Raw genomic sequence first — 26759 nt, forward strand, 5'->3', positions numbered from 1 at the left:
GCGCTAACCGAAAAACTACCGCCTGCTCAAGAGGAGGTGGTGGCGGCTAGCGTGTGGGGAATTTTAGCACGCGCCATTCTGCCCTAACACAACTTCGTAAAAAGAGCCCTAGGTTTTTCTAGACAAACCTAACCACCCCTCCAATTTTTGTGGGGTGTCTTTACCACAAGAAACTGTAATTTGGTGCAACTTCTGTACCATATGCCTGGCACAAACTGCCTGACTCAGTACATCAAGCTCTGACTGGCAGTATTCAAATCCAAAGTTTGTTTTGGACTTACCAGAGGTTTTGGAACATAGGTCCTTTTATCAAGTATTCAAATCTAGACTCAAAGCCTACTTCTTTGAAGCTGCTTTCAATTCATAACTCCAACCCACCTTCTAAGCACCAATATGTGTCATGTTGTTCCCTCTGTAATTCCCCCACCTGAGCATAGTGTATTGATGCATCTTCTTGTACAGTTTGTCTGTCTTGACTAGATTGTAATGTAGGGCTATACATGCACTATACCATCTTAGGCTTTTGGGTCTCGTGATGCCAAGAATCATTTTCACTTCTGCCAGCATAAGCATAAGCATAAGCAGTGCCTCTGCCGGGTCAGACCAGAGGTCCATCCCGCCCAGCAGTCCGCCCCCACGGCGGCCCAACAGGTCATGACCTGCCTTAATCACCAGAAGGGGCCCCCTTGCCCCCTAGGTTTCTCATCGAAGTCCTATCTTCCCATCAATGTCCTAACCCTCCGGCCTTGCACCTGCACGACCTGGTGAGCTGTCTATACTTATGCAACACCCCAGCACCTCCCTCAGTACCCCACGATCCCCTTTTCCCTCAGGAATCTGTCCAATCCCTGTTTGAATCCCTGTACTGTACTCTGCCGGATCACTTCCTCCGGGAGCGCATTCCATTTGTCCACGACCCTTTGGGTGAAGAAAAACTTCCTTGCATTTGATTTGAACCTATCTCCCTTCAGTTTCTCTGAGTGCCCCCTCGTACCTGTCGTCCCTTTTAGTCTGAAGAACCTGTCCCTGTCCACCCTCTCTATGCCCCTAAGTATTTTGAAGGTCTCTATCATATCCCCCCTGAGCCTCCTTTTTTCCAGAGAGAAGAGCCCCAGTTTATCCAGCCTCTTAGCATATGGGAAGTTTTCCAGCCCTCTTACCAGTTTCGTTGCCCTCCTTTGGACTCTCTCAAGAACTGCCATGTCCTTCTTGAGGTGCAGCGACCAATATTGAACGCAGTATTCCAGATGTGGGTGCACCATCGCTCGATACAGCGGCATGATGACTTCCCGCGTCCTGGTTGATATGCCCCTCTTGATGATGCCCAGCATCCTGTTGGCTTTCTTCGAGGCTGCTGCACACTGTGCGGATGGTTTCATGGATGGATCCACTAGCACACCCAAATCTCTCTCAAGTCCGGTGTCTTCCAGCAATCTCCCCCCCATTTTATACTCAAACAACGGGTTCTTTTTCCCTATGTGCATGACCTTGCATTTATCTACGTTAAAGCACATTTGCCATTTGTTTGCCCAGTCCTCCAGCTTATCAAGGTCCCTTTGCAGTTCCTCACACTCCTCCCTGGTCTTAACTCTGGCGCAGAGCTTGGTATCGTCTGCAAATTTTATAACCTCACACTTTGCCTCTGTTTCCAGGTCATTGATAGTGTTGAAGAGTAGCGGCCCCAGCACCGATCCCTGCGGCACACCGCTTGTGACTCCCCGCCAGTCAGAATATTGGCCCTTTACTCCGACCCTCTGTAGTCTACCTGACAGCCAGTGCTTGATCCATCTGTGTACATCCCCGCCCACCCCGTGGTTCCACAGCTTCCTAAGCAGCCTTTCATGTGGCACCTTGTCAAAGGCCTTTTGAAAATCGAGGTAAATGATGTCTATGGGTTCCCCTTTGTCCACCTGACTGCTTATTCCCTCAAAGAAGTACAGAAGGTTTGTCAGGCACGACCTTCCCTTACAGAATCCATGCTGGCTTGTCCGCAGTAGGCCATTTTTCTCGATGTGCTCGCAAATGCTGTCCTTGATCATTGCTTCCACCATCTTCCCTATAACTGAAGTCAGGCTCACCGGCCTGTAGTTCCCGGGGTCACCTCTCGATCCCTTCTTAAAGATAGGTGTGACATTCGCCAGTTTCCAGTCCTCTGGTACCTCTCCAGTTTTCAAGGATAGGTTGCAAACATGCTGGATTGCGCCCGCTATTTCCTGACTTAGTTCCTTTAGAACCCTTGGCACATCTTAGAATTTTTCATGCTGTTTGTCTGTCAGCCAAGCCAGCTTACCTTGTGAGGCCTCTCACTTCCAGAGGAATTTGAAATAAGAAAGTCTCTATCTCATAGAAACATAATGGAAGATTAAGCCAAATGGCCCATCCAGTCTGCCCATCCACAGTAACCATTATCTCTTGCTCTCTCTCTAAGAGATCCCAGAACTGTAACAAGTGATCAGCACCCTTATCTCTCTAGGCTGATTTATGGTGACATCGGACATTGGCCAGAGACTTCAGGAGTTTGGTATGTGACCAGAGAATGCCCTGGTGACCAAGACAACGATTAGCCAGAGACATCAGTGGCGGGAAGGAGAAGAAAGAATAACAAAAGAGTTTCTTCAAGGATTAGGTAGAGAGATGGTGAGGAGCTAGAGGTAACAGCAAGCTGGGTGCTGGAGAGAAGATTGGAGTTGGAGTGAAGAGACTAAGGCAGTCTGGGGAAGAACCTTTGTTTAGACTGATGTGCCTTTCTGGGCTGCCCTGAAACCAGGTTCCAGGGAAGAGTCTCCTTGTGCTTTGCTGCTCTAGAGAGAAAAAGAGTGAGACTGTCACTCCGTCAAAAATTACAAAGACTAGGGGACTCTCAAAGATACAGGGAAATACTTCTAAAACCAATGGGAGGAAATTTTTCCACTCAGAGAATAGTTAAGCTCTGAAATGTGTTGCCAGAGGTTGTGGTAAGAGCAGATAGCGTAGCTGGTTTTAAGAAAGGTTTGGATAAGTTCCTGGAAGAAAAGTCCATAGTCTATTATTGAGAAAGACATGGGGAAGCCTCTGCTTGCCCTGGATCGGTAGCTACTCTTTGGGGTTCTGGAATCTTTTATTACTCTTTGGGGTTCCGGAATCTTTTATTACTCTTTGGGGTTCTGGAATCTTTTATTACTCTTTGGGGTTCCGGAATCTTTTATTACTCTTTGGGGTTCTGGAATCTTTTATTACTCTTTGGGGTTCCGGAATCTTTTATTACTCTTTGGGGTTCTGGAATCTTGCTATTCTTTAGGATTCTGAATGGACTGTTGCTACTCTTTGGGTTTTGGCCAGGTACTAGGGACCTGGATTGGCCATCATGAAAACGGGCTACTGGGCTTGATGGACTATTGGTCTGACCCAGTAAGGCTAGTCTTATGTTCGAAAGGACTGACAGCTGTTGGTGCTGGCTTCCATCATTCCAAGAACTGATACCTGTGGCGTGCTGTGATCAGTCTAAAACCCACAGAAGGGGCTGGCTCACTGCCCGGGAGAGAAAAAGCATCTGCCGATGGAGAAGCCCCTCCTTTTCTATGGTGAGCAGGCATACCCTTCTTCTATTGTTCAGCTGGGTAGAGAGATACAAGGCATTTATCTTGCCTTGGGTAGGTTTATGGGATTTGGGGATTAGTTCAGTTTCTTATGCATAGTCTGTATCACAGAATTACTATTTGTGCATGTGTTCAGTGTTCTTTCATACCAGTATTTCCAATTGTTTAAGCAATTGTATTTATCTTTACTCAGTACGTTGTCTTAGGCTGCTGTTACATATTTCTTTGCATTTTCTATTTTTAGTAATAAAGACTGTATTTGCCAGGTCTTTGTCCTTCCTGATCTGTTTGCAAAGGCAACCAAAAAGTGTGAGCCTTTGGGTTTGGGTAATCAGTGCTTTTCTCCCCATAGACACAAACTAGCGAGCCAAAGCCCTGAAAGCTAATTGTTATAGCATTAATTATCCTACAGAAAGCTCTTTTGAGCAGCAACTGTCTCTTCTGTGTTTGGATGTACCGTAGTGCATATATCTAGTGGAACTATACAAATGATTAGTAGTAGATGTTATGAGGGGCATAATCAAAAGAAACGTCTAAGTGCGATTTGCACGGGGGGGTGCTGGTTGCTCAAAGTTGGCAGCGGCAAAATGTCCATTCTCGAAAAATACATCCAAAATGTTTTGGGGGAGTTTTTTTTTTCCCAAAAATCATCTACCTGTACCTCCAGGCTTTTAATCACCCAGAGCTCTACTATGTCTATATTTATACCACATTCTCGACCAAAAATTTGTCCAAGTCCCAAAAGCCCAGAACAAGATCTTGTAGACTTGGGATGCCCAGTCCCTCCTGTCAGAACCTCCGAAGCCAGCCCCCCACCCTGAATGTCTGCGGCAGGAGGAGTGCCCAATTCCTCTTGCTGCTACCCCACAGGAACATCCATAGGCCAAGTCCTTCCTGCTGGAACTCCCTACCCCACTAAGATCATCGGCAGGATGGATGCTCTGTCCCTCCTGCTGTACCCCCCCCCACCCATTGAAGGGCATGTTGTCCGACCCTCCCCCAAGCTCACCAGACCCATTACCTTTTGTAATTTGGCCAGCAATAGAGATCCCTCATGGGATGCACCCGGGAGGGGCCTAAGGCCCTGATTGGCTCAGGCACTTAAGGCCCCTCCCATAAGAGGGGTCTTAGGCACCTGGGCCAACCAGAATCTTAGGCCTGTCGGCTAGTGCATTCTGGGATGCGCTGGGCATAGCCTAAGACTCCGAATGGCCATATCCCTTAGGCCACTCCCGTAGGAGTGGACATCCCTCCTGCTGATGATCTTAGGGAGGGTGAGGGCTTCCTGCAGTAGGAACTTAGCAACCCTCCTATTGGGGGATGTCTTGGGGGTGGCAGCAGGAGGGACTGGGCATCCATCCTGCCGGTAGTCTTCACAGGGAGGACGAGTTCCCTGCCACAGCCACTAAACTAATTGTGGCAGGGAAATTCCCTTGCTGCGATCAGCTCAGCGGCAACCCGATTCTCTAACCAATGCTAATGACATAGACGCCAGTTAGAGAATTGTGTTGATTCTATATAGGATGCCTGTGTGTGAATCTCAAAAGCCGCTTAGTCGGCTTCTGAGACCAGGTGTCCTATACAGAATCTGGCCCTTAGACCTAGTTAAGAATCTGATCCTTGGGCCTAGTTTTACATCGTCTAAGTCACAGTTCTTCAACCGCCGGTCCGCGGACCGGTGTCGGTCCGCAGAAAACTTCTGCCGGTCCGCGCAGGGCTGGCGAGATCAAGTCGGCAGGTAAATTTCCTGCCGACTGCGGTTCCTGCTGATTAATGTTCCTCCCAGCCTCAGGCGATCAAGATAGGCTGCCAACGTCGGGGCCTTCCCTCTGTGAGTCTCGCCTGTTCGGAAACAGGAAGTTGAAACAAAATAGGCGGGACTCAGAGAGTGGAGGTCCCGACGTCGGCAGCGTGTCTTGATCGCCACCCCAACCGAGTTGCTGAAGAGGGCCGCGGGGGAAGTTGCGATTAGACCGGAGAGAGCTGCAGATTCAGGTGCAGGTGGAGGGAGATGGTCAGCGTGTGCGAACAAGATCCTGGGGAGCCTTCACAGTGGCTGTCTCCCCTCCCACCAGCTCTCCAATTTGCCAGGGCAGTGATTTACCGGCAACTTCCTGCAGGCAAGTACCGAGAGCTGCTGGAAGGGAAGGAAGCCACTGTAGGAGGCTGGGAAGGTCTGGAAAAGGGAGAGCTGTTACTGGACTTGAAGGGAGTTAGAAGGAGAGATGCTGCTGGGAGGGGAGGAGGGAAAGGGATGGGAAGAGAGTTAATGTTGGATAGAGGGAGGAGGGAAGGGAGAAGAAGGAGAGATGCTGCTGGAAGGGGAGGAGGGAAAGGGATGGGAAGAGAGTTAATGTTGGATAGAGGGAGGAGGAAAGGGAGAAGAAGGAGAGATGCTGCTGGGAGGGGAGGAGGGAAAGGGATGGGAAGAGAGTTACTGTTGGATAGAGGAAGGAGGGAAGGGAGAAGAAGGAGAGATGCTGCTGGGAGGGGAGGAGGGAAAGGTATGGGAAGAGAGTTAATGTTGGATAGAGGGAGGAGGGAAGGGAGAAGAAGGAGAGGTGCTGCTGGGAGGGGAGGAGGGAAAGGGATGGGAAGAGAGTTACTGTTGGATAGAGGGAGGAGGGAAGGGAGAAGGAGTGATGCTGCTGGGAGGGGAGGAGGGAAAGGGATGGGAAGAGAGTTACTGTTGGATAGAAGGAGGAGGGAAGGGAGAAGGAGAGATGCTGCTGGGAGGGGAGGAGGGAAAGGGATAGGAAGAGAGTTAATGTTGGATAGAGGGAGGAGGGAAGGGAGAAGAAGGAGAGTTGATGCTGGGAGGGAGGAGGGAAAGGGATGGGAAGAGAGTTAATGTTGGATAGAGGGAGGAGGGAAGGGAGAAGGAAAAAAAGGAAGGAGGGTAGGGAGAAAGAAAAAGGAAGGAAACAGCTGGCAGGGAGATTACAGGAGGGGAAGGGGGTCAGGGTGGAATGGAGAGATCAGATGAGAGAAAGGGGAGAGAGAGGAATGAGAAAGTAGAGAGACATTGATGCTGGAAAGGGGGTCAGCAGAGAAATGAGAGAGGGATAAAGATGCTAGATCTGGTGTAGGAGAGATAAAAATGAAGAAGGCAGTGAAGCTGGAATGAATGATGTAAAAAGGAGAGAGGAGGATGGACAAGGAAGAGGGGCATAGAAAGAAGTCAGATACATATGGAAGGGGGAGAGGGCAGACATTGGATGGAACGGGCAGATGCTGGAAGGAAAAGAGTGAAAGAAGATGAAAGCAGAAACCAGAGACAACAAAAGGTAGAAAAAAAAATAATTTTATTTCTATTTTGTCATTAGAATATATCAGATTTGAATTATATATCCTGCTAGAGACATAACTGGGGACTGCAGTATTCTGTTAGCATGATATTTCTATGTAGCATTCTATAATAACTTGGCTTGTTCAGTTTTCTTGATAGTAGAGGGGATATATGTGAAGGGGAGGAGAGACAGGGGTTTTGTTGGTCCGTGCTCTGTATATTTGTATTTATAAAATCACAATTGTTCAGAATATTGTTTCTTTTTATACTTCAATAAAAAACGTTCAATATAAAATCATAATTGCGGCTTGTGCAGATGGGATCAGATGGTTTGCGGGGACCGAGCTCGTGGAGATGGGGCGTAAACGGGGTTTTTTAATTTTAGTCCCAGTAGGTTGCCGGTCCACAAAATAATTCTTTTATTTCTGCCGGTCCACGGGTGTAAAAAGGTTGAAGAACACTGGTCTAAGTCACAGCCTCGTAAAACTTTTGATTATCCCTGCGGTACGACTAAGTGTAGGTCGGCCCACATCCCGCCCTCACCACTCCTTCAAAAATGCCCCTTTCAGCTCTGGGAGCCCAGTGGGATTCAGAGGCCTCTCTGGAGATCTCTGGATATGTCTAAAAACCTATTTCGATTATTGGCACCTGTCTGAAAACGGTTGACAGACTAGTGCAGTGAAAAATGTGTAATGCCTACGAATCCGGCCCTGAAGCAGCGGTTTAAAGCTGGCCGCGTTGGCATCTTTAAAAGAGGCATTTTTTAGGATCAAACATTAAGTTAAGTAATATTCTAGTCACTTTTTTCAGTTGAAATGGAGTTGTGCACACGATAAGAAAGGAAACATAGAAAAAATGACAAAAAGTATTTTAATATATTATGATTAAGTTAACATATTTTATGGCACATTAAGTGAATAATATTGAAAAAATATATTAAAAAATTAACAGGTTTTTTGTGGCCGATGACTGGAGCAAGGAGCATAGCAACTACGCTGATCTTTTCAGTCTGTGACTGCGCGTAGGTTCCATTTCTGAGGCTTTTTCCCGTGTATATATATATATATATAAATAATTAGATTGAGATAGATAAATAATTAAGTTAGATAGTGAGTGCACTTCTCTGAATAAGTGGGAGTTATATATTCCTTTGCATTATATTTTGACTATACACCTCGTGGGTTAGTTTAGTTAGGTTATTGACCTGTCTTTTAGGTCATCCAAGTGCCGACTTGGGCAGGTTTTTAGACATATTTTTGTTTTGATTATGAGCCCCTATATGTCTAACAATACAACTTCTATACTCAAACCCTTTTAGTCTTAACACTTCTTTATTGCCTTGCCTATATATAATAAGTCACAGGGACACTGAATAACATATATAACATGCAAAGAGTTACAGTCGGGTGTGTGAAACAGATGTAACAATACGACACCTGAGCAGGAACCGGTTGGAGTCGACCGTCAAAAGATGCCATACTGGTATGGGAGAGAGCAAGAAAAGCCACATGATGTGACAGACGGTATTTTAAAAGAAACAGAGAGAAGGTTTCGTAGTCTGATGAGACCAAAATGGAATCCCTTGCTCCAATGTTAAGCAATATGTGTCATGTAGGCCCCATCCCTAATAGAAAGCACAGAGGTGGCAGCATTATGTTGTGGAAATGACAGAGAAGCCTTTGAAGATTGGGGGAAAGATGAAAGATGCAAAGTGAAGAGGGATCCTGGAGGAAAAATAGCTCTGCTCATCGCTTGGAAGTATGGCGAAGCGATTCATCAAATTTTGAATCAAACTTGCCATAAACCCGGGACTAGGGAGAAGTTTCACTTTTTAACACAAAGCAAGTGAAGAACAGAATGTCCCAAAGTTATTTCTGCTTCTCGATGGCCCCGAATTTGGTCTTGGAGGTTAAGATGTACAGCGTCAGCATCTATGAGACAAACTTGGTTATTTTTGTTGCAGAGGAATTTTTGGACCCCAGTTCGATTACAAAAACTTGATCATTCAAAATCTAATAGATGTTGGCATTGTCATATTAATATAGGAACATTGGATCATCTGTTATATTTTTGTCCAGTGATACTTAGTTTTTGGAGGTCAATTTGGGGACAAATTAATCTTATATTAGAACCATCTCTTCCTTTATCATATGAAGCCATAATTTGTGGTACATTGCTGCAAGTAAAGCCTGTGTTGGATAAATACAAAAGCCGTCTTTTATTGATCTTGACAGCAATAGCTGTCCAAATGATCACGAGAAACTGGAAATCTCATGACATATTAAATTACACATTCTGGAGGACAAGTGTATGTAACACCTATAAATATGAAAGAATGAATGAGGAATGTTTGGGATCTGGTAGTACATTTAATAAAATATGGAGCCCATTGACTGCATATGTTAGTACACAGTAATGATAAAATGCTTAGATCACCTTACACATCCTAGGGTGGGGGGAGGAGAGGGAAGGGTATTTTTAAGAATTAAATATTTGAATATAATGTTATATAAATAATATGTTTAGGATTTTGATATTTGGAAGTTGGATGGGAGGAAAGGTTGTTTTTTTCTTTTCTATTTGTGTATTATGGTGCATTTTATGTAATTTTTATTGTCATATTATTTGTAATGCACTGCTAAAGTCTGAAAATTAATAAAGATTATTTAAAAAAAATGTCCCAAAGCCCAGATCTGAATCTAATAGAAGACCTGTGACAAGACTTTTTTTTTTTTAATTCTTTATTGATTTTCCAAACGTAAGACATAAATATATAACAAAAAATAAGTCAATAAAGCACAACTTACAAATGTACAGAACCAATCATTTTAACCCCCCCCCCAATACTTAAACATAGACTTTTCCAATAACCTTACCCTATTCAGATTAATACTATCCTCCCATCCTCCCCCCAACCACCCAAATACTCAAAGGTCAAAATTAGAACAATAATAACCCCCCTTCTCCGGATGTATACGAAAATAAATGAAAATTGACATATAATCAAAGACCTACTATAGTGAAGTAATATAAGATGTCAACGGGCCCCAAACCAGTTTAAAGAAATGACTGCAATCCCCACCCAACCTGAAAGAGACTGATCCATCTTGCCAAGATAAGTGGACAAAACCTGGACCCTCCTGCTGTGCAAAGTTGGCCCACACTTTTCCTGAACAACTTATGTCTCTTACTGTTGCGAAAAGAGATTCCACCAAATACTGAGCCAAGAAGCCTGCAGAGCTAGGCAACGATGAATTGTTGGTTGCTTAGTCTAGTTTAGTGTCTGAATATTGCTATAACTGTTCTTTCAGACTAAGAGTGTACAGCTCAGTGAAACAAGCTGATGTAGATGAGATTGAGACTAGAGAATGACACGGGGACAAATTTGTCCCCATCCCTGCAGGAAATCAATTTCCCCGTCCTGTCCCTGTGAGTTTTGTCGCTGTCTCTTCCCCCATTCCTGTAAGCTCAGCCTTAACCACACAGATTTTAAAGTGTTTGAAGCTTGTGCGGATGATGACAGAGCTTAGGCGCTGGTGGAATGAGGCATTATGACATCACAATCTGAGCTCTAGAATGTTGCTGCTTAGGATTTTAAAGCGTCTGAGGCTTGTGCAGATGGGGACGGAGCTTAGGCATTGGTGGAATGAGGCATTATGACATCACAATCTGAGCTCTAGAATGTTGCTACTTAGGATTTCAAAGTGTTTGAGGCTTGTGCAGATGAGGACAGAGCTTAGGCATTGGTGGAATGAGGCATTATGACATCACAGTCTGAGCTCTAGAATGTTGCTACTTAGGATTTTAAAGCGTTTGAGGCTTGTGCAGATGGGGACGGAGCTTAGGCATTGGTGGAATGAGGCATTATGACATCACAATCTGAGCTCTAGAATGTTGCTACTTAGGATTCTAAAGTGTTTGAGGCTTGTGCAGATGAGGACGGAGCTTAGGCATTGGTGGAATGGGGCATTATGACATCACAATCTGAGCTCTAGAATGTTGCTACTTAGGATTCTAAAGTGTTTGAGGCTTGTGCAGATGAGGACGGAGCTTAGGCATTGGTGGAATGGGGCATTATGACATCACAATCTGAGCTCTAGAATGTTGCTACTTAGGATTCTAAAGTGTTTGAGGCTTGTGCAGATGAGGACGGAGCTTAGGCATTGGTGGAATGAGGCATTATGACATCACAATCTGAGCTCTAGAATGTTGCTACTTATGGTTTTAAAGTGTCGGAGGCTTATGGAGATGAGGGCGGAGCTTGCAGAAATGGGGCAGGGACAGGAAAAGAACTCGCAGGGATGGGAAAATGAGTTCCCGAGGGGACAAATTTGCTTATTTATTTATTCAGTTTTCTATACTGTTGTCCCAGGTGAGCTCAGAATGATTTACATGAATGTATTCAGGTACTCAAGCATTTTTCCTTGTCTGTTCCGGTGGGCTCACAATCTATCTAATGTACCTGGGGCAATGGGGTAATTAAGTGACTTGCTCAAGGTCACAAGGAGCAGCATGGGAATTGAACCCACAACCTCTCATGGTGCTGAGGTTACAGCTTTAACCCCTGCACCACACTCTCCTCGTGTCAGTCGCTAATTCTCTAACGTAGGCCTCTTTGACACAGTTGTCTTCAGATTAGTACTTCAAAAAGGCTTCCAGACTCGTGTCCTAACAATTTCTCTGTATACAAAGGAATCACAGACTGCGACTTTCTCTGGGATCTGTCTGAAGGGTTAGAAATAGGGTTACCAGATTTTGTGGAGCCAAAAACCAGGCATGTGGCCCCTCTCCCAGCCCCAAGAACCCACAGAAAACCCCATGTTCCATGTATAGGCTTCAGCTTCACCTCTCTGTTTCTCAGTTCCCCAGCCCAAAATGAAAACCTTCTTTCCAAGGCTCAGTATGTGTTCAATGCCTTAAGCGTTCTTATGCAGAGTTAAATTTAGCCTGGACACTGAGGTTTAAGCAGGAAGCTGTTGTGTTTTTCCACCTTGTTTCCCTACTGGAGTGCTGGCTTATGAGTCAGGATCGGATCCTCGCCCACCTGCTATGAATCCCAATCTCACCATATATGTCCTTGTCACTCCTTTCACCTACTGCAGGTATGTTAGAAGTTCTGAATATAAATCCTGTGTTTGAAATTTGGAAGGTATTCTTCCCTTAAGTGCAAATTCTTTTTTTGCTGTAGAGACCCATTACCCTGAGGTTAATCAAAGTGCTCCTGATTGCAAATGCCAAGTGCTGAGGAACCTCATTTGAGGTTTGGCGTCAAAGTTAGATCTGAACCAGGTTGAAAGGTAGCATCCAGGGCTGCAGTGAACTGATTTCTACTCTGAATACATGTACACTTCTCCCTCCGTATTCGCGGTTTCAATTATTCACGGTTTTTAGCTTACTGGCTCCTCCCCCAAAATTACATCAGCTTGCATAGAGAAATCGCTGATTCCAAGCGTTTACGGAGAAAATCGCCGATTGACGGCACTTTTCTCATCGTGCTTTGCCTCTCCTTCAGGAACAGGCCAGATCTCCCACCATGCTATTCACGGTTTCACCATATTCACGATGGTTTTTAATAGAAAACAGCAAATAACATTTGAAAAAGTTATTTGCGGTTCTGTTAATCCCCTATCACAGCGAATACGGAGGGAGAAGTGTATGCCTAAGGAGACTGGAAATGATGTCTGACCCATGGAGGGCAGGATTAATTGGTCGAGGGCCCCTAGGCACACAAGTACACTGGGCCCCCTGCCTCGCCCCACCCCACCATGCGCCCAGGCGGAAACAGGAAGCTGCATCAGAGGGAAACTTTGGGCAAGCAGCACTGCTTGCACAATTACAGTTCCCGTTGCCTTTCTTACCCGCGTTGCTTGCTTGTCTTACTTTCCGTCGATAGTGGGGGGGCCGCATTGCCAATCGATGCTGGAGGGGCCCATCGCCGTTTGGAAAAAAACAATGTTGATGTCCTCCTTAATCAGGCCCCCCCTGACCATTTTGGGCCCTAGGCGCGTGCCTACTTGGCCTATTGGTTAATCCTGCCCTGGACCCATGCAGACCTACCTGGTCCTGCCTTGTTCTGGCCCCAGCCCCGCCCCATTCTGTCTGCAGCTCCACCCAGATCTGCTCCCTGCTCCACTCCCACACGAACCTCCCCGAGATTGGGACCGTGTCTGGAGGGCATCTGTGCATGCACAGACATTGATGCAACGACATCACACGCGTACATATGATGTCATCGCATCGACGTCCGTGCATGGGCAGACGCCCTGTAGGTGGGGATTTCCAAAACCCGGACAAACTGCTGGGTTTTAGAAATCCCTCCGGGCACCCGCACCGTCCTCTAAAAAGAGGACATGTCCGGGTGTTCCTGGATGTCTGGTAACCCTAGATTTACCACTATGGCTGCCAGCTTAGGGTTACCATATGGCGCTAGAAAAAAGACTCTCATTGGCTACCAATTAAAGCCAGAATTCAATTCAAACTGTACTGTCTAATCTTCAAAGTTTTCAACGGTACCGCACCTGCCTATCTAAACGATCGCCTAAAACGTAACCTTCCACCCAGAATAAGAAGAACACTGACACCATTCGCATATCCACCACTCAATGGCACTCATCGAAAAAAGCTTTATGATAACCTCATAGCAACGCATGCAGCAAAACTCGAACCCTCCATCACTAGATTGTTAACCTCAACATCTGACTTCAAAGCATTCCGTAAAGAAATCAAAACGCTGCTCTTCAAAAAGTATTTACAATCTACCTAATCTCCCTCTCCTCTTCCACCAACCAGGTTTGATCACTCCCTGGCACCATACCATCAATCGACAAAAAATACACATATAAAAAAAAAATAAAAATAAAAAATTCCCTGGAACCAATTCACCCTACCGAAACCGATTGCCTACCAACGTATGGAAACAGAATATTTGATATGTATAGTAATGTAACCTGATTTATCTTCCATTGTTATTATGTCTACACACTCTCTCTGTCATTAGTCTATACCCTCAATCTGTATTCTCCAATGTCATGTACCCTCCTGGAAATGTCCAGCTCTCTTCTTATGTAATCCGCTTTGAACCGCAAGGCACAAGCGGAATAAAAATCACTAATGTAATGTAATGTAATGTTAGGAGATTGGTTGCCTTTATGGCATTTCACCTCTGCTTGTGAAGACTTTGAAAATGCTCTCTGTCCTCTTGGTTTGAGACTTTTTTGATTATCTAACTTATTATACTGTTTACTGACAGTACGTTTGCACTAGCACCTTCACTTTGTGATATGGAGGTTGGATTTGAACTCTAATCTGTTTGGGATGTTGGTTTTTTGATTTTGTTCCTTTCTGGATGGTCCACAATCATCTTGCTTGCTTTATTCCTCGTGGACATTGTTCCAGGAAGACTTTGAATTTTCAAGCTAAGTGATTTATGAACTTTTGAACACAGCTATATTTATATGTCATTGTATGATTTTTTTGTGTGGCCTTTTCCAGCCTGGTTTGATAGTGCCTGTTATATGTTATATGTTGTTATATCTTGTCTAGTTTGTTTGTAGTGTTTGTATGGTGTTCTGTATATGCTATTCTATGAAAATTTTGTGATATTTTTGCAAATTTTAAATTAATAAATATGTACAATATTTCTAATTTTGCAATTTGAGTACATTGCTCTGATATTATAGTATTTTTCTGTGATATATACTCTTTAGGGATTTCTTTTTCTTATCTTTGAGATTTACTTTTGAATCCCGTTGTTTATTGGTTGTAGCTCTCTGTTTTATTTTTTTGCTAGAAAAAAGAGGACAGATTGAGATATCTGGGTTTTACTTCTACTGAAAGCAATGGAAGAAAAACCTGGATGTCTAAATCCATCCTCCTTTTACTGGAGCCATATGGTAACCCTCTGCCAGCTGGTTGCATTTGTTTACCAAGAAGCTTCTTTAGGGGGCATGCAGATCAGGAGTGAGGTGCACAGGTCTTCGGTACTGGAGATCTGTCTATGTGTCCCGGGACAGGAGTAACAGAGGTGATGCATGGTATGAGGGAGGTGTATTGGCAGAGCTGTGGGCGTGAGCAGGTCTCGGCCCAGAATATCAAATAAAGGACAAATTCTCTTACTTGCCAGACTGACCTCACTCAGTGCTTCCCAGGATATATCACGCATTTTCCAAGACAGCAGAGTGGGAGTCAGGCGTAAGTAAGCATCGCCTTTGCCTCTTGCAGATAGACCTGGGAAGGCGGAGTGAGGGGAGGAGAGTCACGGGAGGTCTGTGGATGGGGGAAGTGCAACTAGACACCCGAGATGACTGTTGCGCTTTGTTTTGTTTTTAAGTTGGGGGTACAGTTGAGTCGGGGTTGAGGGATAGGGATTTTATTTTAATGTCGGGGGCAAGGGAGACAGGTAGACACCAGGGATTAGGGCAGTGGCGTACCTAGGGTATGTGGCACCCAGGGCCCATCATTTTTTGACCCCCCCCATCTATATGAAAAATATGATTTTTAGTAACAATCCACATATCGCACAAGAGTGTACCTAGGAAAAGGCAGCATCTTAAACACTTCAGTGAGCACTAGAACACCAACACATGCATTGTAAAACTAAACAAGCCAGATCCCGCACAGTCAATTGATCCTGCAGTCAATGCCAACTGAAAACTATGTTCTTTTCATACACACAGAACAGAGATACACCCTCGCCCAATATGGAATAATCACAATCTAAAAATAGAAATATGTAGATAAAAGTTAAACTGAACCGCCAAGAAACCAGACCCTGGGTACAATGCAACACCACCAAAACAGTAACACATGTCCTCTAATACTGTGCAAAATATAAAGACAGTAGATGTAAATTTGCAAAAATTGATACATAACAATCACCACTTTACAAATTAACAAATAAAAATAAAACAAATAATGAGAAATAAAAAAATACCATTTTATTGGACTAATCCCCGTAAGCTCTCTCCTGTGCACCCCCTTGGGGCGTGCACCTGGGGCGGTCCTTCCCCCCGCCCCCCCCCCCTAGGTACGCCACTGGATTAGGACCAGATTATCAGGGGTTATTTTGGAGGGGTGGGGGGCTGGAGGCTTGGGGAGGGCTTATTGGCTTTTCCGTCCCAAAATAAAGTGTGAGCCAGCCCTTCTATGTTGCCTCGCCTTCTGCTTCCTTAACAAAAACTTCCCCGCATTTGGGTGGAGTAGCTAATAGCTTGCTTTGACATTTATTTTAATGTCCTGTGCACCGACTTCCACCACATAAGCAGCTCCCACCCCAGGTCTGGTTTTGCTTCAGTCGCCGGCTAACTTGTTCGCAAGCTGCTGACCATGATTGTTTTCTGCATCGGCCCCCTGGGGTTCTCCTAACGCTGTAAGTCCCTTCCACCAATAAACATTAAACATATTTATTAAGCACATTCAGGGCTCCTTTGACGAAGCTGCATGAGGGCATTAACGCGCGGAATAGCGCAAGCTACAATGCCCCGCGTGCTAGACGCTAACGCCAGCATTGAGCCGGCGTTAGTTCTAGCCGCATAGCGTGCGGTAATATCCTGCGTGCACTAAAAACGCAAGCGCACCTTAGTAAAAGGAGCCCTGAGTTTTGGAAAAGAGTAAGAGGCAGGCATCACTCACCAGCTCATAGTTCAAAGGAGGGATGCAGGATGTTGGAACCTGAAAACCAAAGAGCCCTTAAGTTAGAACATCAAACGAACAGCAAATCTTCTCTGAAGTTCTGTACAGTTAAGGGTCAGCATACTTGTATACACTGGGCATCCGATCTTTCAGTTTGGCTATAGATTCAGCTTTCGGACACCAGCCTAGAACAGCTTACAAAGGAGTTGCACGCTACATCATCCTTCTACAGCTCATGACTCTAGAACAGAGGTTCCCAACCCTGTCCCAGAGGACCCCCAGGCCAGTCGGGTTTTCAGGATAACCCTAATGAATATGAATGAGAGAGATCTGCATATAATGGAGGTACCAGGTAGAGAATGACACGGTGACAAAATTCATCACCGTTCCCGTCCCCGCGGATAACCGCGGGAAACCGTCTTCATGTCATTTTTTAGTGTCTATTTCAGCCTCAGTCCTTCTACACCAGCATTCTTCAAAGCAAAGCTTGCGGGTCAGTGGTTGTGGCCATTCATACTCTGATTCTTATGTGAGCCAAGGATAATGAAGCCATTGTGACATCACTGATGTGATTGGCTCTTAGGCACTGGTGGAATGAGGCATTATGACATCACAATATCTGCTCTGGATACCAGAGACTGTCATTCTGTAGTGTCTGTTTCAACCTCAGTCCTTCTACACCAGCATTCTTCAAAGCAAAGCTTGAGGGTCAGTGGTTGTGGCCATTCATACTCTGATTCTTCCCTCTCTCCTTAAAGAATGACATGAAGATGGTTTTCTGCGGTTATCCGCGGGGACGGGAACGGTGATGAATTTTGTCACCGTGTCAATCTCTAGTACCAGGCATGCAAATCTGCTCCATGCATATTCATTAGGGCTATCCTGAAAACCCGAGTTGCCTGGGGGTCCTCCGGGACAGGGTTGGGAACCGCTGCTCTAGAACATTATCTCAGGTTCAGAAACATTTGAAAAGCATTTGTATACCAAGACAGGGAGCCAACCCTGAAGTAACTGAAATGGTAATTGTAAAAGTCCATTTCTAAAGTGTCTAATGCAACTCCTGGGACATAACGATGACCTACTTCAGGGGTGTCAAACTCAATCACATAAGGCAGTGGTTCCCAAACCTGTCCTGGGGGACCCCCAGCCAGTCAGGTTTTCAAGATATCCCTAATGAATATGCATGAGAGAGATTTGCATACCTGACACTTCCATTATATGCAAATCTCTCTCATGCATATTCATTAGGGATATCTTGAAAACCTGACTGGCTGGGGGTCCCCAGGACAGGTTTGGGAATCACTGACATAAGGGGACGAAATCTAAAACATAGGCTAAGTCGCTGGCCAAATTTTTTATTAAGATACTTAGGGGTCCTTTCATTAAGGTATGCTAAATGCACACCTTAATAAAAGGACCCCTTAGTCTTAGTAGAAATATAGGGTTACAACCTCTTCAACCCCACGCCATCTCTCTGATGTAAACAAAATAAATCAAAAAGACTTTTCCTCTCTCTTTTAGGTCCTAGTTCACGCTCGCTGTCTAACACCAGCTCTGGCAGGATACACATTTCAAATCTGGCATATTGTAATCACAAAACAGAAAATAAAATTATTATTTTCTCCCTTTTTGTTGTCTGGCCATTATTCAAATCATGTTGGTCCCAGGCTCTGGTTGTCTTCTGATAACTCGCTTGCCAGGGTCTCCTTCTTTCTTCTTTCTCCTTGCTAACCATCCATCTTCCATCTCTGTCCTCCCCTTCCGTTTCCCTTCTCTCCCCCGGAAGTCTGGCATCTTTCCTTTTGGCCTGAGATTTGGCCCTCTGTTCATTCCCTCTCTCCATCCCGGTCTCACATTAAAGCAGCCTGCAGCGATCCAAACAGGCTGCCATTGGCCTCTGCAGCACGTTCCCACCCCTCCTCTGACGTACAGGACCAGGGCGGAGGGAACATGCTACTGAGCCTATGGCAGCCTGCTAAGATCGCTATAGCCGACCAGTGATCCTCTGCAGGCTGCTTTAATGTGAGACCAGGAAGCCGGGATGGAAGGAACAGAGGACCAAATCTAATTACCCTGCGGGCCAAATTTGGCTGGTGGGCCTGAGTTTGACACCCCTGATCTACTTCAACTTGTAACTATGACCTAATTGGATTAATAACTGGACTGATCTACCTGTATTAGCAATTGTCCACTGTAACTTCCTGGGTAACTGACCCAACCTCTTGTAATGTAATCTGACCTTGAACTGAATAGAAAACCTGATTAACATAACATGACATTCTACTATTGACAAGATGGTGTTTTATATTTCCAGTGTCATAAATCCAAATTTAGAAATAATCTTATATGAAACCTTTTTCATTAAAAAAAATTACATAAAAACAAATTCACACTGATCAAATTAAAACTGAGTGAAGACCCGCCAGTTATTAAGCTAGAATATTCCTCTGCCAATAGAGAACACTTTGTTTCAGGACAAAAGCATTGCATATTCCACTAAAGGACGCCAACAGAAAGGCAGAGGCCAAACCAGAGCAGGCATTTCTAGGATACTAAGCCTAAATCCCTTCACTAAGAGCTACTGCAACATTTTGATATGGTGTGTACGTCAAGCTAGAACATATGTTTGGATGGGTCTGAGCTAAAACATCTAACTAATGAAAGAATGTTAAAATATCTCACCACAGGGCACTAAGCTAAATCTTTTGACACAGATACACAAGTCATTCATTTAGAGTAGACCACTAACTGGCAACGCCACAGAGAAGTAGTAGAAACACTTGATTAAACACCCCCCCAAAAAAAAATTCTCTGAAGAGCCCAGAGAATTCCAAGCCTACAGACGTCTACAAGAATCATGGCACACTCCTCCATTTCTAAAGGGTTGCAGAGGCAAACAATGACCATATCTTAACGTCATCCAAGCTCTTTAATATCAACCGAGTGAATCTGCATCCTGCGACTTGTAGTCCTTCCTTTCGTACCACAAGAACTGTGCGTGGTAGACTTAAGTAGCCTGGAAGGTATTCATGGGCTGCATTGCTTAACTTACAAACTTATATTTCTTGCCTGTCCCATCTTTACAACTTCTCCAGGTTTCAGGGCTTGCTGGGTTCCTGAGTTCTAATGCTCTGAGGTACCAGGCTCCATCTCTCCTTGGATCACTGAGAGTAGCAAAGCAGTTCCAAGCTCTTCCTTGAGTCTCTGAAAAGCAGACCTTTCAATTTGTGCCACTAATGTACCCAACAGACTGAATTCAGGACTCGGGAAATAACAGCTTTTCCTCGCGCTCCAGCATCTCCAAGGTATAACTGGAAGCCAGTCCAGCAGCAACTGCCAAGGAAACATGTAAAGTGTAAACACCGCAGATGAAGTGGGACTACATCCAGCCCGAAGACTATGAGAAAACAGAAAGCAGATATGAAAACATGAGGAGAGAAAGAAGGAAGAAGTGCCCTATCTAAGGGACGTTGAATCACCAGGTCGGCAATGAACAGTAACTAGGAAATGGCACAGCCCCAGCTCATTTTCTGGTTCTGTCAGGCTTATAGCATCTCAAAGCTCAAAGAAATAGTTTTCTGTTATTCCTATCATCTTCACAGTGAGAGGTCAGGTCACAGAAACATAGAAACATGATGGCAGATAAAGACTAAATGGCCCATCCGCAGTATCTACTATCTCCAAGAGATCCCATGTGCCTGTCTCACACTTTCTTGAATTGAGACACAGTCTCAGCCTCCACCACCTCTTCCAGGAGACTGTTCCACGCATCTACCACCCTTTCTGCAAAAAAAGTATTTCCTTAGATTACTCCTGAGCCTATCACCTCTTAACTTCATAGAAATATGACGGCAGATAAAGGCCAAATGGCCCATCTAGTCTGCCCATCCGCAGTAACCCTTATCTCTTTCTCTCGCTGAGAAATCCCACGTGACTATCCCAGGCCCTCTTGAATTCAGACATGGTCTCTGTCTCAACCACCTCTTCCGGGAGATTGTTCCACGCATCTACCACCCTTTCTGAAAAAAGTATTTCCTTAGATGACTCCTTAACTTCATCCTCTGCCCTCTTGTTCCAGAGCTTCCTTTCAAATGATAGAATTGCAGCATCTTGACCCTGATGAAGCGGGTGAAACGGGAGAGGTGCCACTGCATAGAAGCTAACGTTACAATATATATTTATGAAATATTTTAAATGCAAGAAGAAAAAATATTTTCAAAATTTTGGGATCAATGTGATGAGCTTTTGCCCACACAGCCTTCTGAATATTCCTATCATATTAGCTTTCCCATGTATTCACCATTATAGGACCCCCAGGGACCCCTGAAGAAGACTTTTTGTTGAAACGTGTACCATGTTGGGTCCTGCATCCCTAGTGGACTAGGTCCTTTAAGGCTTTTATGTGGATGATTTTATTTTATGTGGATGATTTTAGTGTACCTTTGGAACTTTGACATTTTCCAATAAAGTCCATTGAGGAACATCGTCATTCCACAGAGTTTCTTTTGGTTTTTTTCTGGAAATGTATTTCAGCACTGTGGATTAGCCATTGGCAATGCACGGGTCCAGGCTTAGGCACCTCCTGCAGCAGAGACTGGAGGAAGAATGAATTCCTTCGGTGGGGAACACTGTGCTCGCAATGGCTCATTTTGCCGGAACATAGAAACCCAATCAGTATTATATGTGCCACGGACAGCTTTAATGGCTGAACATCAATATTTAACGTGTAAACTGTATTTAACTAGCAGCCAATGCAGCTCTGAATGGGACGATACACTCAAATTTCTTTAGACCAGGGCTGTCCAATGAGGGTCCTCAATCCAGTCGTGTTTTCAACATTTCCCAAATGAATTTGCATGAGATCTATTTGCATTCACTGCTTCTACTGCATGCAAATAGATCTCATGCATATTCATTTGGGAATTCCCAAAAATCTGACCTGACAAGGGCCGAGGTTGTCTGCCCCTGCTTCAGACCAAATATCACCCGAGAAGCTACATTCTAAACAATCTGTAATTTATTTATTTAATTTATCCCGTCCTCTCAGTAGCTCAGAACGGTCTACAAGCAAACATTCACAGTGGAGTACGTTTGGACAGTACAAAGACTATACAGTAGTTTAAATACAAGGACTATGCAATAATTAAAGTACAGGTTAAGAATGGACTGTACAGCAATTTAAGTAGAAGTTTTGAATGGGAAAGAGAGGTTAGAGGGGAGAGGGATGAGGCGTAGACTGTGGTTGAATTTTAGTTGAAGAGGAGGGTCTTTACCGCTTTCCAGAAGGTCATCAATGAGTTCTGTAGTCTGATTTGTGGGGGGAGTTGGTTCCAGAGTTGGGGGATGAAGCGGCTGTAGGTGCGTTTGCGGACGGTTTCTGACAGGAGGGACCTTCCTGGGGGGGTACATAGGTATTTCTCCATTTCTGAGCGGAGGTAGCGGATGGGGGTGTACAGAGTTAGCTTGGATTTTATATAGGTAGGGGTGGTGGCGTAAATTATTTTATGTGCTATTACCAGGGCCTTGAATGCACAGCATTGGTTAATTGGAAGCCAGTGTTCAGTGCGGAGGGCTGGGGAGATGGGATTGTGGTAGTTAAGGCTGTATAGGAGGCAGATTGCTGCATTTTGTACCCGCTAGAGGCGCTTGAGGTCTTTTTTGGCTACTCCATTAAATAGGGAGTTGCAGTAATCCATCCTGGAGAGGACATAGGCGTAGAGGAATTGGGCTAGGTCAGATGTGGAGATGTAGGGTTTGATCCTTCTCAGTTGGCGGAGGTAGTAGAAGGTGGTAGAGACTACTTGAGATATATGGGTGGACAGGGACATGTGGCCGTCTAATGTTACTCCTAGGCTGCGTACTTGATCTGCTGCAGTTAGTAAGGTGGAGTCCCAAGATAGTGTTGGACGTGTGTATTTGGTACTCTTTTTCCTGATCCATAAAAGTTCAGTCTTGGAGGTGTTCAGCTGTAGTTTGTTGTTTGTCATCCAGGTTTTCATGTCAGAGAGGCAGTGTTGGAGGTTGCCAATTTGGGATGATCGGTTTTCGCCAAGTGGGAGGAGCAGCTGGATGTCATCGGCATAGGAGTGGATTTTAACGTACTTCTGGGCTATATCAATGACAGGTCTGATGTAGAGGTTAACTAGGAGGGGGGATAGAAGGGCGCCTTGGGGAATGCCGTATTTGATAGGCTTGGGGTTAGATTTGTGCGTCCCTAGTAGGACTGATTGGGTTCTTTGGTGAAGGTAAGAGGTGAACCACTGGAGGGCAGAGTCCTAGATTCCAAGGTCATAGAGTCTAGATATGAGTGTTAAAGGCAGTGTTGAGGTCATGTAGGACTAGAAAGGCGTCGCTGCCTTTGTCGAGTATCGACCAGCTGTCATCGATGATATCCAGGAGTACTAACTCTGTGCTGTGGCCTGTTCGGAAGCCGGATTGAGCAGGGGACAGAGCAGCTTGTTCTTCAATGAAAGGGTGTAATCGGCGGAGCACTATTCGTTCTAGGAGTTTGGAGACAAATGGGAGGTTGGAGACTGGGCGGTAGATGCCGGGTGGGTTTTTTGAGAGTGGGTTTGATAATAGCCAACTTCCAGCTGAGAGGTACTGTCCCTGTGGAGAGGGAGGAGTTAATGATGGGGAGGATAGATTCTGCTACATAAGTCAACCGGTCATCAGTTACCATGTTATTATGTCCCTGCGCTACTATTTAATATATTCATAAATGATCTAGAAACAGGACGACGTGTGAGATAATAAAATTTGCGGACGACACCAAATTATTTAATGGAGCTCGGACTAAAGATGACTACGAAGAATTACAAAGGGACCTGAACAAACTAGGGGAATGGGCGACGAGATGGCAGATGAAGTTCAACGTTGAGAAATGTAAAGTATTGCATGTGGGAAGCAGAAATCCGAGGTACAACTATACGATGGGAGGGATGTCATTGAATGAGAGTACCCAAGAAAGGGACTTGAGGGTAATGGTGGATATGACAATGAAGCCGACAGCACAGTGTGCAGCGGCCGCTAAGAAAGCGAATAGAATGCTAGGTATAATCAAGAAGGGTATTACAACCAGGACGAAAGAAGTTATCCTGCCGCTGTATCGGGCGATGGTGCGCCCGCATCTGGAATACTGCGTCCAATATTGGTCGCCGTACCTTAAGAAGGATATGGCGTTACTTGAGAGGGTTCAGAGGAGAGCGACACGTCTGATAAAAGGGATGGAAAACCTTTCATACGCTGAGAGATTGGAGAAACTGGGTCTCTTTTCCCTGGAGAAGAGGAGACTTAGAGGGGATATGATAGAGACTTATAAGATCATGAAGGGCATAGAGAGAGTAGAGAGGGACAGAAAGAGAGAGAGATACAGAGAGAGAGAAAGGGAGAGAGACAGAAATACAGAGAGAGAGAAAGGGAGAGAGAGAAAGATTGGAGGAACTGGGACTCTTTTCCCTGGAGAAGAGGAGACTTAGAGGGGATATGATAGAGACTTACAAGATCATGAAGGGCATAGAGAGAGTAGAGAGGGACAGAAAGAGAGAGAGATACAGAGAGAGAGAAAGGGAGAGAGACAGAAATAGAGAGAGAGAGAGAGAAAGGGAGAGAGAGAAAGAGAGAGAAAGATTGGAGAAACTGGGACTCTTTTCCCTGGAGAAGAGGAGACTTAGAGGGGATATGATAGAGACTTACAAGATCATGAAGGGCATAGAGAGAGTAGAGAGGGACAGAAAGAGAGAGAGATACAGAGAGAGAGAAAGGGAGAGAAACAGAAATAGAGAGAGAAAGGGAAAGACACAGAAATAGAGAGAGAGAGAAAGAGAGAGATAGAGAAAGATTGGAGAAACTGGGACTCTTTTCCCTGGAGAAGAGGAGACTTAGAGGGGATATGATAGAGACTTACAAGATCATGAAGGGCATAGAGAGAGTAGAGAGGGACAGAAAGAGAGAGAGATACAGAGAGAGAGAAAGGGAGAGAGACAGAAATAGAGAGAGAGAGAAAGAGAGAGAAAGATTGGAGGAACTGGGACTCTTTTCCCTGGAGAAGAGGAGACTTAGAGGGGATATGATAGAGACTTACAAGATCATGAAGGGCATAGAGAGAGTAGAGAGGGACAGAAAGAGAGAGAGATACAGAGAGAGAGAAAGGGAGAGAGACAGAAATAGAGAGAGAGAGAAAGAGAGAGAAAGATTGGAGGAACTGGGACTCTTTTCCCTGGAGAAGAGGAGACTTAGAGGGGATATGATAGAGACTTACAAGATCATGAAGGGCATAGAGAGAGTAGAGAGGGACAGAAAGAGAGAGAGATACAGAGAGAGAGAAAGGGAGAGAAACAGAAATAGAGAGAGAAAGGGAAAGACACAGAAATAGAGAGAGAGAGAGAGAAAGAGAGAGATAGATAGAGAAAGATTGGAGAAACTGGGACTCTTTTCCCTAGAGAAGAGGAGACTTAGAGGGGATATGATAGAGACTTACAAGATCATGAAGGACATAGAGAGAGTAGAGAGGGACAGAAAGAGAGAGAGATACAGAGAGAGAGAAAGGGAGAGAAACAGAAATAGAGAGAGAAAGGGAAAGACACAGAAATAGAGAGAGAGAGAAAGAGAGAGATAGATAGAGAAAGATTGGAGAAACTGGGACTCTTTTCCCTGGAGAAGAGGAGACTTAGAGGGGATATGATAGAGACTTACAAGATCATGAAGGGCATAGAGAGAGTAGAGAGGGACAGAAAGAGAGAGAGATACAGAGAGAGAGAAAGGGAGAGAAACAGAAATAGAGAGAGAAAGGGAAAGACACAGAAATAGAGAGAGAGAGAGAGAAAGAGAGAGATAGATAGAGAAAGATTGGAGAAACTGGGACTCTTTTCCCTAGAGAAGAGGAGACTTAGAGGGGATATGATAGAGACTTACAAGATCATGAAGGGCATAGAGAGAGTAGAGAGGGACAGAAAGAGAGAGAGATACAGAGAGAGAGAAAGGGAGAGAAACAGAAATAGAGAGAGAAAGGGAAAGACACAGAAATAGAGAGAGAGAGAAAGAGGGAGATAGATAGAGAAAGATTGGAGAAACTGGGACTCTTTTCCCTGGAGAAGAGGAGACTTAGAGGGGATATGATAGAGACTTACAAGATCATGAAGGGCATAGAGAGAGTAGAGAGGGACAGAAAGAGAGAGAGATACAGAGAGAGAGAGAGAGGGAGAGAGACAGAAATATAGAGAGAGAGAGAAAGAGAGAGAGAAAGATTGGAGAAACTGGGACTCTTTTCCCTGAAGAAGAGGAGACTTAGAGGGGATATGATGGAGACTTATAAGATCATAAAGGGCATAGAGAGAGTAGAGAGGGACAGAAAGAGAGAGAGATACAGAGAGAGAGAAAGGGAGAGAAACAGAAATAGAGAGAGAAAGGGAAAGACACAGAAATAGAGAGAGAGAGAAAGAGAGAGATAGAGAAAGATTGGAGAAACTGGGACTCTTTTCCCTGGAGAAGAGGAGACTTAGAGGGGATATGATAGAGACTTACAAGATCATGAAGGGCATAGAGAGAGTAGAGAGGGACAGAAAGAGAGAGAGATACAGAGAGAGAGAAAGGGAGAGAGACAGAAATAGAGAGAGAGAGAAAGAGAGAGAAAGATTGGAGGAACTGGGACTCTTTTCCCTGGAGAAGAGGAGACTTAGAGGGGATATGATAGAGACTTACAAGATCATGAAGGGCATAGAGAGAGTAGAGAGGGACAGAAAGAGAGAGAGATACAGAGAGAGAGAAAGGGAGAGAGACAGAAATAGAGAGAGAGAGAAAGAGAGAGAAAGATTGGAGGAACTGGGACTCTTTTCCCTGGAGAAGAGGAGACTTAGAGGGGATATGATAGAGACTTACAAGATCATGAAGGGCATAGAGAGAGTAGAGAGGGACAGAAAGAGAGAGAGATACAGAGAGAGAGAAAGGGAGAGAAACAGAAATAGAGAGAGAAAGGGAAAGACACAGAAATAGAGAGAGAGAGAGAGAGAAAGAGAGAGATAGATAGAGAAAGATTGGAGAAACTGGGACTCTTTTCCCTGGAGAAGAGGAGACTTAGAGGGGATATGATAGAGACTTACAAGATCATGAAGGGCATAGAGAGAGTAGAGAGGGACAGAAAGAGAGAGAGATACAGAGAGAGAGAAAGGGAGAGAAACAGAAATAGAGAGAGAAAGGGAAAGACACAGAAATAGAGAGAGAGAGAGAGAAAGAGAGAGATAGATAGAGAAAGATTGGAGAAACTGGGA

The 26759-nt window shown here is 44.7% G+C and overlaps 1 protein-coding gene across 8 annotated transcripts in view; it reads right to left on the minus strand.

Moving 5' to 3' along the window:
• The window catches only part of TNS1 (tensin 1), a 606988-nt gene that overhangs the window by 286925 nt on the left and 293304 nt on the right, over window positions 1-26759 (minus strand). For all 8 annotated transcript variants that reach the window (XM_033945996.1, XM_033945995.1, XM_033945994.1 and 5 more), the window contains one exon: window positions 16495-16533. In XM_033945996.1, coding sequence (XP_033801887.1) covers window positions 16495-16533 — 39 coding nt within the window. The remainder of the gene's footprint in view (window positions 1-16494; window positions 16534-26759) is intronic.

This window comes from Geotrypetes seraphini, chromosome 5, assembly GCF_902459505.1.
Source record: "Geotrypetes seraphini chromosome 5, aGeoSer1.1, whole genome shotgun sequence".
Classification (NCBI taxonomy): domain Eukaryota; kingdom Metazoa; phylum Chordata; class Amphibia; order Gymnophiona; family Dermophiidae; genus Geotrypetes; species Geotrypetes seraphini.